The following is a 13,762-nucleotide window of genomic DNA, read 5'->3' on the forward strand; positions in this document are numbered from 1 at the left end:
ACACAAGCAGTTAGAACCCATTTATCATTCACAACACCTCATGAATGAAGTAATGTGCTAAAGATTGGGGTTAATAAATAATAAGTGTTTAATCTCCTAAAATAAAACAATTAGGCAGACTTTTATTAGATAAAAACAGCAATGTGGAAACTGTTCAGAAACTTCACGTTTAATCCAGTTTTTCCCATTAAACACATTGAAAGCATTTCCTGCATGCATGGAGGAAAACCTGCTGAATTACATTACTAAGAGATGGCTGAGTGTGTGACAGGAAGTAAATAAATAAAAAGAAGTGTAGGTGTCTGCAGCTGACAGATCTGCATTTACTAAGCTTAGACAGCCAGGTTCGCAATGACAGCCTGCGTGAATTCATCACTTGTTGCATAGCCTCCCAGGTCTCCAGTGCGCACCTGTTGCAAACATAAGGACAGCGTGTTACTATATGCACAGCTGCTGCAACACATGTCCACATACAGCATGTTAAGAGAGTCTTTGGAAACTCTGCACACAAAGCCAGCACCGAGGAGTCGATGAGAGATGCTCCCCTATGGAGATAATCGTGTCAGACATGTATTGTTATAAGATTTTAATTGAACATTTTCTTACTGATATGGGAACACGTTATTCAGCACTTCAGACACTGAATTCAGTCATTCAGTGTTTTGCAAACTTTTCAGCCAATGAAAGCAGGACATAAACACACAACAACTTTGGGTCATTTACTATTTCTTTTCTTTTAACAATTATAGAAAAATGTTTAACATTTTATTTAATTTCTGAAGATCTCAAGACCTCCAACTTTCAGGTTCTGCAGTGGGGTCCCGAGCTAGGCACTGGTGGTGGCAAGTTGTCTCCGTAATGCCCATACAAAAAGTTAAAACAACGCAGTTACGTTAGGTGTTTTATACCGTTTTAAAAAGGTGATCACATATATCATTACAAAACCAACAGTTAATGCAGACCCGAGCTGGGCTTTAAAGGAGACATGTTTTTTTTTTTATCCATGGTCTATTCAAAACATGTTTCTGAATTTTTAACACTAAATTCCTCTAAAATAAAACAATTTCAGCCATTTTATTCTTTTCAGTACTTTCCAGAAAGAGCCATTCCAGGGCATTGGGATACATTATGAAAACAAGCTGAAACTGGCCACGCCCACCCATCCTCGCTCAGGCTGCTATAAGCTAAGCAGCTCCAATATCCAAGAGGGGCTCGGAGTACAGCCACTCCCCTACCAGCACCAGCTCTCTACTGCATATTTAAATCTCCCTGTTTGTGATGTCACAAACCACACATTTTTGAAATGGCTCTTTTTAGGCACATAATTCCTCAAAACAGACAGAAAATGGCAGGATAGTTTATTTTCTAAATATTTAGTGTTTATAGAAGCAATAGAGACCCACGTGGCAGCACAAATAGATGCAAAAGGTGTGTTAAGCAGAATATGTCGCCTTTAATATATTATGAAGACAAACAGTTTGACAAATCCACCATGAAAATTTAAACTGTTTCCTTGAATTGCTCAAAAATGTATTTCAACATTTTTTTAACACATGACAGTTGTTTTAGTCAATAACAAGAACACGGATGCTGCATTTTAGGTCAGATTCATGGAAACTGGATGTGTGAGTTGAAGGGAACTCTGAATGCAGGTTCTATTCATACCAGTCTGGGTCAGGTGCACTGAAGTTTTTCATAAGGCAGAGGATTTCAGTGTCCTGTCGTCACTCTTTTACATGAGCATTGAAGATGAGAATCTGTAGAAATCTAATCTAGATGCACAAGTAGCCAGATCATCTAACCGTGAACTGGCTTTAGAAGAACCAGACAGACCGGCAATGATAAATGACAGAAATGCTTTAACAGTAAATCTCAGCACTGATTTGAACCATGTGCTGGGTTTTAACTTAAAACAAAAACATTTAGTTGAAATTTTAGAAAGTATAAAACTTTGATTTAGTCAACGTTGAACAAAAGTACGTAAACCGATGAAATGACCAGGGCGGCGCGTTTTTAACAGTGTGTAAAAGGTAGAACTTGTAGTTAGATCAGTGTTTTACTTGCCGTCAGCACAGCGTAGATCTGGAGAATAAGAAGGGCTTTCTGACATGCAAAATGATCTAAAAAACTTTTTATTTATGTTGAACTAATATTTAATTTATGGCTTTGCATCAAAAAACAATCAAACTGCATTCAAACAAAAACAGATTTAAAAAAAGAGAAATATACTGAAAAACCACACACACACACACACACACACATTAAACCTTTGGAAAAGTAAAAAAGAACCCTAAGATGATGCACAGCTGATTAGAGGCAGAGTATGTCATCATGTATGTAGCGAGGATGCTGTTTGGTCAAAATACCTTAGAAAGTCATAACGGTGTAAAAGTGATGCAACATAAAACGCTGAACTGTAAATTTCCTTTTAACAGTTGAGCTGATCAGCTCATCCATTAGTATAACTACACTAGCGTCCAAACTGAGATCATTCTGACCAGAAGTCTGGGGAGAAAAAACTGAACCATCACTGGAAAAAGTCCCCCAGCGGCAGTGAAATGAGGATCTTAAAAGTGAAACCTGAGAAACAAAATAAAGGAATGCAGATGGGGGTGGGACAAAACTAGGCTGTGTGGAGAACTTTCACTTGTTTTTTTTTTCTTTTTCAAAAAAACCACCTTCTTCCACCAGATCTATCGGCAGGTCCAGTATAAACAAAAGGATGTCACAGATATCACTCAATGTAGAGGAGGGGTGTTTCATCTTAACATGTGTTTGGGTCATGTTAAGATCAGAGTCCAGATTTAAGGCGGCGCCAGTGAGGAGTGGGATGAAACGTCCTAATGAACAGGTTTGTGACGCAGGTTGTCCACAACCGCATTCACTAAGTCACCAGTGGTAGAGTAACCGCCAAGGTCTCGTGTCCGCACCTGGGATGTACACACACATACACACACACACACACATATACAAAACAAACACGCACAAGGTAAAAAGGTACAAGGAGAGGAGGGATTTAAAGGACAGGAAGAGGAGATTTTAGATTGTGTGCAGACGATTTCTGTTGTCAGCTGACACACAACTGGGGGGGAGGGGTCAGTATGGGGATAAAGGTTCATTAACTTCATGCTTTTGTTTGTGAATGACATGGGTGAGTAAATAAACTCAATTCAAATGACAAAAACATCCAAGAGATGAAACGTGTAAAAGCTGGACATTATAGAACAAAAAAAAAAAAAAAAAACAGATCAGATGAGTTCACGCAGGTGGGTTCAAGTCGATGTGAAAGGTTCTCCAACACACTTTAGGGAAGTAGGGCGTTAGAATGACATTTACAGGCCAACAACTGCCACTTTAACAGCTGATGTCACTGATTTTATTTGACTGATCAAAATTAAAGCCTCACACTTGTTAACTACAATGATAAATGTATTTATTGACAAAGGGCCTGGAATATCCAGGAAACGCCCACTGCTTGCATGAGGTTTTCGGTTAAGAAGCTGCAAAACCAAACATATAAGGATATGCAATTCATGTGGGCACATCAGCAGAACAAGCAGTTAGTCATTTGTTCTAATAGTGGTGAAATCTGCCCTGTTGGGTGTTAATACTATTAGTATGTTAGCATGTTTGTGTCAGTAGCAGTCTCCTCGTCAGTGCTTACACACACTTACCTTTCCCTGTTTGACGACCCTCTTGACAGCATCTGAAACCATTTGGGAGTGGTACTCCAGACTGAAACAAGACAAAGTAATGAATGCTTGATAAACACAGCATGGGATGTTTCATGTGCTGTCGGTAAACGTTTAATGCGGCTAACGCACTTGAGGTGTCGAAGCATATTAGCAGCACTGAGCAGCATAGCTGTAGGATTGGCGATGTTCCTTCCTACAGCTTGGGCAAAAGGGTGCCGTGCTCCCTGAAAAACGGATGAAACAATGTGAGTGATGAAAAGAAAAGGGTTTAACAGCTTTCAACCTGGTGATAGCACTATACACAACACACGATTGTTATAAGTTAAAATCATTCAACTTTCCTGTATTTAAATGAGAATAAACACATAAAAGAAGACATAAACCCTGAGAGGGAGAAGAAACAAAAATGTCATAAATGTAACCTACAGTCTCAAAAACAGCATATTCAGCGCTGTAACTTTCTCCTGGAACAACTCCCGCTCCTCCGACGAGTCCTGCTGCTAAATTATCGATGATGTTTCCGTACAGGTTGGGCATCACCAGTACGTCAAACTGGTAGGGATTTTGGACCAGCTGTAGCAAAGACACACAGACAGTACATGTTATAAAATATGTACAACTTCCACTTTTTGAATGAGGAACAAGATGATTATTAATTTTAATAATCAAATATATATAAAGGAAATAAACTGTGACTAAAAATACCTGCATACAGCAGTTATCAATTATGATGTTCTCGTATTTGATTTTGGGATACAGCTGAGCCACCTCGGCACAACTCTGCAGAAACAGGCCATCTCCTAACTTCCTGCAATGACACGTGGACAGATGTTGCAAACCATCACATTGAAAGCTTAAAAAATGAATAAACAACGACAAGATCTAACGTGAGGAAGAACAAAGACGAGGATTTCCAGCTCATACACTTACATGATATTTGCTTTGTGAACAGCTGTGACCTTGTTTCGGCCCTTCTTGGTGGCGTAGTCGAAGGCAAACTTGGCGATGCGTCGTGACTTCTCTCTGGTGATAATCTTCAAGCATTCAATCACACCTGTCACACTCTGTACAGAGAGGAGGGTTGTTTTCACACAAATGCTTGAAGTGGAAAACATGAATGTAAGTATAATGTAAGTATGACGCCCTGCAAAAAGCAAACACGTTGGGGTCTTGATAATATTATGCAGCTTCCACATTTAACATTTTCATGCTTGCAGATTCTCCTGTACCAGTTAATGGTTAATAGTAGGGATGACCCGGATACTCGTATCAGACGAGTATCCGGTACGGATAAAGCATTTTTGACGAATACAAGCATGAAACGAGTAAAACTCGTAAATATCTGTAATCGTGCTGAAGGAAAATCCTCATTGGGTAACTGACTGTCTTCACGCTCTGTGATTGGCCAGTCACATTGAGCGCCCGCCCCTCCCTACACACAAAACTCTGCAGCTGGCTGGGAGCGCAGTCCGTCCGGTTCATCCACGCACACACACAGACCATAACGGATCTTGCTGCTATTGCTTCACTGTTGCTCACGTTTCTTCAGTTTTCCCTAGGTTTTCTTCAACTCGCCTCTTTTTCGGTTGAATATTTAAAGTTACTTTTTTCGTAACTTACATGGTGCATTTGACAAGACAGAGCTGACGTGCTGCGTCAGTCACCACCTCCGCTCCGGTCGGGTTTTTTATTATTTTTTTTAACTCCCTCTCTCTCCCTCTCTATCTCTCTCAGGCACACACACCTTAATCAACATTGTTTTGTTTAACTTTGTGTGGGAAAATGCCAAGAACGTTAAGAAAAAAATCAGCTTAATCAAATAAAAATAAAAATATATATAAAGTTGTGTCTGGTTCTAGCATTTCATATTTCCTAGTTCCTACTGCATGAGTTCAGATGTATTAATCCATGCACATATTAATGTTCTGATTTTATTGAAACACTTGTTCTGTAATAGTTCCTTTATTATTGTGATCAAAAATATTCAATCTCAATTCTGAGGCTGCTCTGTAAATAGTTTTCAAGTAAACAACACACATAGCAACTTCTGATCAATCCATATCAATTTCAGACTTAAAATAATATATTGATGTAAACCACACCCACTTACGGTTAAACCATGCCCACTTCTGGGTTATGCCACGCCCATTCCGAGTACAGATACAGATAATTTAGTTGGTTGAACAGATACAGATATTGGTGTACTCGCTCATCCCTAGTTAATATTCATTTACCTCATGCTCCAGGGAGCTGTACTCCCCCTCCGTTTGCTCGCGGATGATGACGAGGTCCAGGTTGTTGTGGCGAGTGCTGTAGCCGGGCAAGCTGTTCACGTGAACCACATTAGCAAACAGGTCCAGTTTGCGTCTGTGCAATTTAAGGAGAAATAAGAGTTATTTTATCACATTTATGCTACTTTAAGCTATGCAAATTTTATTTTAATCTACCTTAGTTTCATTTCAAATGAAGCCAGCTCCCCTTTGTACTCCATGGGTGTGTGAATCTTCCCTAAATACCAAACAACACTTAACTGTTGCATCCCAACAACAGTTTATATAAGCCAAAAGGGTTTGTTGCACACTTTAACCCCACATTTTTTTTATTTCAATGATGCAGATGTAGGGTAGAAAGACTAAGAGTCTACCTTTGATAGCTACTTTGTTGTTCCTCATTGAAGTCAACACTTGCTCCAGTTTCTCATCGCTGGCCATGTTTTGCACTTCACTCAAATGGAACTCGTCAAACTCAACAGGGATATCACCTGCCTTCACATGGAGAGAAAAATAATAATCTTTAAAAAATGTAAGCTAGAAAAAATTATCTGAAGTCAAGAAGTTAAAAGTGTCAGACAGTAGTATGAACTCTAAAATATATTCACTTGTTTGTACAATCGATGAACCTGAAAACTTTGTAAACGCATGACCAGACTAAAAGCAGTAATCATTATTTCTGTCCTTGACAGGAATACCTTAAAAACATCCTTGACAGCCATCATCAGCTCAGGTCCCACTCCATCCCCTGGAACCATTGTGACTTTGAAGGTACTATCTGCACGAGGTGGCGGGTTCTCTGAGCTACAGAGACCTGCAGACACACTCAGGGGTCGAGACACCAGCTGCGGCCATCGGGAACCTCCCAGGCCCTAAAGGACAGCAACAAACAGTCAAAAACACATTTTGAGCTGATTCTAGTTCTTCATTCATTACAACTGCAATGCATCACCTCTTCTTGATCATCCTTTTTAGAGCAAAACTGTTTTGTGCCATAGTTATCCTTTAAGTCTAGGAATAGACACACATATTAAACTTGATGTAATTTACAACACAGTTGTTTGGAGTTAAGTGAGTTTTGTGGGAAAAATGTCAATTCCTATGTTCCTTCATACGGGTACATCAATGTTCCTCAGATGATCTTAGAAAAGGTAAAGTGTTGATGTTCCCTCACAGAAAAATGTTAGATGAGAAGAGAACAGCTTATGTTCACACCAGCATCTGGCCCAAGTTATGATCAACCACGCCTCTGATGTTGAGGGTTGGGTGTGACAGCAAGACTGACAGATGGGAACATTGATATGATGAAAATCAAACAAAAATGTCAAAAACAAATATATTTTACGTGTAAACTTGGTAGTTTAGTCAAATAAGTGAATAACAGAACAGAAAGCCGAAGCTACTTTTGCTAGCCTACAAAGACACCCAGTATTAGATTTGTTTGACGTACGTCTATTAAAAACAATACATTTATTACAGTTAAAACTTTCAGGAACAAATTGTTACTACTGTCAAGTGGGTAACTCGTGTTATCGCGGTAGTTCACGGTTACTTAAAGATGCTACAAGTCTAGACTGTCTCGTTCATAGCTGATACCAGGATAATGTTTAAGTTTACTATCCTACAACTTCAAAAGCTCATTTTCTACTGATGTCTGTCCTCAGTTGGCCGGTACGCCCTCACCTTCACCAATGTTACCAAGTTTCTTGTCAAGGTGGCCGCCATCGTCCCAGACATCCAGCAGCTACGTCTTCTTCTGTGGTGACTCGATGCAGCAATTTACAAGTAGCAGTGCCACCGGCTGGACAGATAGAGTATTACAGGTCAGATGGGGAGTCACAACCACAACCTTAAAAAAGGAAAATTCTACAATCCACCAGCCTTCAGCATCATGGGGGCACGCAAACCCACCCACCACGTTAAGGTGGTGATTCAGCAGATGGGATTTATTTGCTTTGTTTATGTTTTATTCTGAGTGCATTTCTTAGGGGTGAAACCCATAGAAAAATCAAACAAATTAGAGACTTTGTAATTAATTAATCTTGATTAATCACATTTGAATTGTTTTAGTCAATATTCACTGAAATATTATAATTTAAAATATTTATTATAATTTATAATTATAAATTTACGTTTATTATGGTTTGCTTAGGGAGGGACCGAAGCCCCCCCCCCCCCCCCCCCCCCCCCCCCCATGCAGCCCATCAAGGTGACTTTTAACTTTGGTGTCACAGGTTTTGGGTCTGGAGTCAGTAGGTCGGGGTCCAGAGCTTCCAGAGTTGTGTTCTGTCTCATGTCTTGTTCTGTTTGCTCCAGAGTGAGTCCAGGTCTGGATTTTTCCTCTTCTTTTGTGGCCAGAGAGAATTCTGCTGTTTCTGCCCTCTCCTCTGCAGAACAGCTTCCACTTAAGGGATTTCATCAACTCTTTCAATGTCTGTAAGTTTTCTGTGACTCAGATCAGATGTTTCTTTTTGTTGCTCTCAACACTTTTCTGCTGTTGGAGCTCTTCTAGCTGTTTGCTCATCAAGCTGCTTCTGTGCTTTAGTGAGAGCACCAGGAAGTCCCCATGTCTCATCACAGTGTTGAGACGAGGACCTACAGCCTCCATTCACTCTGATGGAGACTGTGAAAACTTCCTGTCTTTCTTTGTGGACAAAGTCAATAAGGTTAGATCTAACATCTCTCCTTCAGCCTTATCTCTGCCTCTCACGACTATAACCCGACCCGTCATCCTCTCTAGCTTTGCTCCTGTTTCGTTGTCTAAGCTAACCAACTAGTTAACTCTGTGAAGACCTCTACATGCCCCCTCGACATCTTACCCTCTCCTTTGTTCAAACTTGCTTTTCAGTCCATCGGTCCCAGCATGCTCTCTATGATTAATGCTTCTCTGTTTTTTTGTTCAAGCCCCTGCTTATTTTAAGAACGCTGTAATCCACCTGCTTCTTAAATAACTAAGTCTTGACCCTTCTCTCCATAGCAGCTTCATGCCCTGTCCACACGTAGCCGGGGATCTGCCAAAACGTAGATATTTTTCTAAGTTTTGGCCTGTCATCCACACGAAAACGGAGTTTTTTCACACAAAAACTGATCTTTTTAAAAACTCCGGCCAAAGTAAAGATCTGCGTTTTTTCAGTTTTGGGTGTCTGCGTGTGGACAGACAAAACCGGAGTTTTAAAGTCCGCAACGTCACTTTCCGTGACAAAAAAATGCTGACATCACGTGTGCGACCTGTGTTTACACTAGCCGACAGCATGGATGCCCTCAGAGCTGAGCTCGCTTTATCAATTGTCCAAGCGCTTTTTGCTTGTTTGTTTTTGCAAGCGGAATTACTGCTCCTTGCGGAAGACCACAGACGAAGGACGAGGTTAAGAACGGGGGAAGTACTGCCGCCTACAGGTCTGGCATGTCCTTAACAACGTATTTATCCGGGTACGTGTGGACAGAGTTTTTTTTTTTAAACGAGGTGGTGTGGGTGCAAGTTTTTGGAGGGGCGGATATTCGTTTAAAAAAAACCCGGCTACGTGTGCACTAGGCCTTAGACCCATCTCTAAAGTACCGTTCATATCCAAGATCTTGGAAAAGGTTGTGGCTATACAACGCACAGCTGCTCTTGATGAACATATCATCTATGATAGCTTCCAGTCAGGTTTTTGTAGAGCTCATTCTACTGAAACAGCTCTTCTTAGGGTCTCTAATGACCTTCTGACTCACAGTGATGCAGGAGACTGTTATGTTCTGGTCCTGCTGGACCTGACTGCAGCCTTTGACACTGTTGACCATCACCTGCTACTGGAGAGGCTGAGAGACTGGGTAGGCCTATAGGAACTGCTCTGGAGTGGTTCTCCTCTTAACTTTCTGAGTGCTCCTTTTCTGTGGCCGTCTCCAAGTTTAGGTCATCCACCACCCCCCTTACCCATGGTGTCCCACAAGGTTTTGTGCTGGGGCCTTTGCTCTTCCTCCTCTATCTGCTTCCTCTACAACACATCCTGAGCTCCTTCAAAGGAATCTCCCACCATTTTTATGCAGAACGCATCCAACTGTACATCTCCTTTAAGCCCCATGAGATGTCTAAGCTGCAGCTGTTACACACCTGCTTAGACTCTATCAAAACCTGGATGGCTGGGAACTTTCTACAGCTTGGTAGTTTCCTGCCCTCTTGCGACTCTTGGTTTTTGTGCTCTAGTTTTTGTGTCAAACACAGAAGAAGGGATGATACGTATTTTTTCTGTTTGTGGTATTTTTTTTTAAATTATGTATGTTTTCTTTGTTTGAAATAAACTAAACTAATGAATGAAGATAAGACTGAGATCCTCATTTGTTTCCAATACAAGCTGGTTCCCAAAGTCAGAGGCTCTCTAGGTCAGCTTGCTTCTGTTATGAATCTTGATGTGACCTTTGACCCGGATCTCACCGGGGATTCTTGACATGGTTTGGGCAATGCGTTTAACCCAAGACATGCAGAATCACACACTCACAGATCGTATGGTAAAAAAGAATCTTAATTTTAAAACGGGAACTGAAGGTGCACTGGAAAAGCCCAGTGGAGATCGAGAACGGGAGTGCAGCGTCTGAGGAGGGGAGAGCAGATACAGGTGAGTCCAGGAAGGTAAGTCCAAACTTGGTGGGTGCAGAGAATAGACTTACTGGGAGTAGGGAAGCGTAGGAAGGAGGGAGGGTAGGTTGGGTGCCGGGGTGAATCCAAGTGGGGCGTCGAGGAGAGGGAGCGAGAGGAGAGCAGGAGAGCGGGCCGGCTGGGAGGAATGGAGAACGGTGAGAGCTGCGTCCGGAAATCCTATGGGGCACAGGCGAGTAATCCTGAAGAGTCGCAGAAATCCAAAGACGTTATCCAGAGGTGTCGCAGAAAACCAGAGACATTATCCAGAGAAGTCACAGAAGTCCAAAAATGTTCCAAAACATGGTAACGGGTAAGCACAGGGAAAAGATCCAAAAGTTCACAAAAAAATCCTAGAAAAACTAGAGCACAAAAACCAAGAGTCGCAAGAGGGCAGGAAACTACCAAGCTGTAGTAATCATCCGGCCTCAAGGAGTGTTCTCCATCCTCCTTTTATAGCCAGACCCGGTGATTGCAAATCAGCTGCAGCTGGAGCCTCCCTCTCCTGAAACACACAACTCAAAGATGGGAAAATGAGAGGAATACTCACTCCGGCACATGACAATTCTCAAGTCAGTTCTCAGGACTCCATGACAAAACCAAATTTTATAGGTTTGCATTACAAATGCTCAGCGTGCTCAAATGTCTTGTGGTTTTGATCATTCACATCATTGTTGCTGGCGACTATTTTATCTTTAAATTCCATGATGTAATGGCACAGTGGCACTATATTTGCTACAGATCAATACTGCATGTCCCAAATGAGTTAGGGGATTCCCAGTACTATTCCAGGCAAGTGATGTTTTCAACTAACACACACACACACACACACACACACACACACACACACACACACACACACACACACATGCGCATGCACGCACACAATAAATTACATAAATGAAAAAGAAAAAAGAGACTGTACTTGGGTTTGTTAATCTGAGACACATGTGAAATATACAGTATTTACTTATTTAGGCAATGAATTTGTTTATTCTCTCTGCTGCTATTAAACCATGAGAAAGCGTCTTGTTATCTTGTTTAATATTCCCTGAGTTATGTCTCTCAGCCAATCTTTATTGCCAAGCCAGCCCTCCGTTCAGAAACGAGCGTCAAGCCAGCCTTCCTTCGATTTTCACGGGCGCAACTACAAGAGAAATTAAGGTGTCCTCACTCGAGAGTGCCTTTCAAAATAAAGGCGCACTTCTAGGATGTCTGTGCCTGAACATGCTGATAAACACTTTTTCTAAGTTTGTGTAAAATTGTGTAAAAATAAAACTGCATTTTGAATGATTCGATCTATTTAAAATATGTGTAATTAAAATAATGTACACGATTTAAACATTTTTTTGTAAAATTGTATGCAAGATAAAACTGCATTTTTAGTGATTTTCTTCATTTTAAAATACTTTAAATTTAAAGAATAAACACAATTTAAACATTTTTTGGTAAAATTTTGTGCAGGATAAAACTGCATTTTTAATGATTTTATTAAAAAACCCTTTTAATTAAAGGATTAACACATTTGTCTACTTTGCAATTCTTATACATCCCCTCCCTTTCATCCTGATCTGATGTGGCATTTCAAAATAAAGTGAAAAATAGTCACTATATTCAATGGTTTCTTTCTCAAAAACTGTCTGATTCTGCAACATCATTCCACTTCAGTCTTACAGTACACATTGACTACTACATCCTCCGCATATTTAATAAAGATCTGATGTGGTATTTCAAAATAAAGTGCAATGAAATTAGTCAATAATGACAATTTTCAATATATTCAAAGGTTAATTTCACTAAAACTGTGATTCCGCAACATCATTCCATTTCAGTGTAGAAGTGCACATCGAGTTCAACATTCACCCCAAAGTTCAGAAGGATCTGAATTGAAAATGAAGTGCAATCAAAATATACTATGAAGACAATTCATCCATCCATTTTCTGAACCCGCTTGTCCATGTAGGGTCGCGGGGGGGCTGGTGCCTATCTCCAGCGGTTAATGGGCAAACAGGCGGGGTACACCCTGGGCAGAGAGCCAGTCCATCGCAGGGCAACACACACACACACACACACACACACACACACACACACACACACACACACACACACACACACACACACACACACACACACACACACACACACACACACACACACACTCACACCTAAGGACAATTTAGACGCTCGTAATTCAAAGTCTTACTAGCCTGCGTTCTCTAGCAGAGAAGTTCCAGTTATTTATTGTTGATAAATATAAATGCAAAAATAAAGTGGGATAAAACTGCATATACCACACAAATGAAACATTGACAAAATATAATAATTGATAAAAAAATATATAAAAGGCAAAACATAAATAATAAATAAATAAATAAATAAATAATTCAAACTGATTATTTCCAGAAAAGTTATCGTATACGCATTAAAAACTGATTTGTAGCACACTGTGGCGTGCTGGGTTTTGCACTTTGAGGAAACCGGAGTACCCGGAGAGAACCCACGCATGCACAGGGAGAACATGCAAACTCCATGCAGAAAGACCCCAGGCCGGGAAGCGAACCCAGGACCTTCTCGCTGCAGCTCTAACCACTGCGCCACTGTGCAGCCCTATAAAGACAATTTTCACTATATTCATTGGCGCATTTCTGAAGAACTGTCCACCTAAGTCTTAAAGTACACATCGATTGCTACATCCTCCCCGACTTTCATAACACGTTATGCTTAACACTTGTAACACTTAGAAACATTATCCGCACACAAGTGCGCTTTTATTTTGAAAGGCACCCTCAAGCGAGGACACCGTAATTTCTCTTGTGGTTGCGCCCGTAAAATTCGAAGGAGGGCTGGCTTGACACTCGTTTCCGAATGGAGGGGTGGCTTCACGGCTGTCTGTAATGAGAGAAAGTTCACTTTGAACTACGTTTAAAAAAATTTCCCATGATCATTATAATGGATGCTTTTGTTCTTGAAAAGTCTCCAGATTCTATCTTTTCTTTTTTTTTTTTTGTTTCCCAACATCTAAATAATGTACATTTGTCAACCAAAAAGCAAACATATCGTAAAATTCCTAAACAAGACTCCGGTAACGGTAACTATTAACGAACTTTAACATTTTTGCTATTATTGGTGGAGCTGAGGAATGAATGAAATCACTCTAAAGCCTGAAAGACCATATTGAGGTAAAA

At 40.6% G+C, this 13,762-nt stretch overlaps 1 protein-coding gene across 2 annotated transcripts; it reads right to left on the minus strand.

Moving 5' to 3' along the window:
* Window positions 1-148: 148 nt before the first annotated feature.
* Window positions 149-7,774, minus strand: idh3b (isocitrate dehydrogenase (NAD(+)) 3 non-catalytic subunit beta). Of its 2 annotated transcripts, none has more exons than XM_015959336.3 (11): window positions 7,649-7,774; window positions 6,664-6,837; window positions 6,340-6,460; window positions 6,143-6,203; window positions 5,930-6,062; window positions 4,626-4,759; window positions 4,401-4,503; window positions 4,122-4,268; window positions 3,825-3,919; window positions 3,675-3,735; window positions 149-410 (listed from the first exon to the last, which is right to left on the minus strand). In XM_015959336.3, the coding sequence occupies exons 1-11, from the start codon at window positions 7,700-7,702 to the stop codon at window positions 333-335; spliced, it is 1,161 nt and encodes a 386-aa protein (XP_015814822.1). In that variant the 5' UTR covers window positions 7,703-7,774; the 3' UTR covers window positions 149-332. The 2 variants fall into 2 exon arrangements, with proteins under 2 accessions (XP_015814822.1, XP_015814821.1); XM_015959335.3 differs by lacking the exon at window positions 149-410 and adding an exon at window positions 2,549-2,930.
* Between the last annotated feature and the right edge of the window lie 5,988 nt (window positions 7,775-13,762).

The sequence above is a fragment of the Nothobranchius furzeri genome, chromosome 3 (genome assembly GCF_043380555.1).
Source record: "Nothobranchius furzeri strain GRZ-AD chromosome 3, NfurGRZ-RIMD1, whole genome shotgun sequence".
In the NCBI taxonomy this organism is placed as follows: domain Eukaryota; kingdom Metazoa; phylum Chordata; class Actinopteri; order Cyprinodontiformes; family Nothobranchiidae; genus Nothobranchius; species Nothobranchius furzeri.

Coding starts and splice junctions, on each gene's coding strand:
- idh3b (XM_015959335.3), bottom strand. CDS start 7,702: ATGTCTGGGACGATGGCGGCCACCTTGACAAGAAACTTGGTAACATTG. Junction 6,461..6,663: donor CTGTCAAGGATGTTTTTAAG/GTATTCCTGTCA, acceptor CTCCATGTGAAG/GCAGGTGATATCCCTGTTGA. Junction 2,931..3,674: donor GGGTCGTCAAACAGGGAAAG/GTAAGTGTGTGT, acceptor TGTACATCCCAG/GTGCGGACACGAGACCTTGG.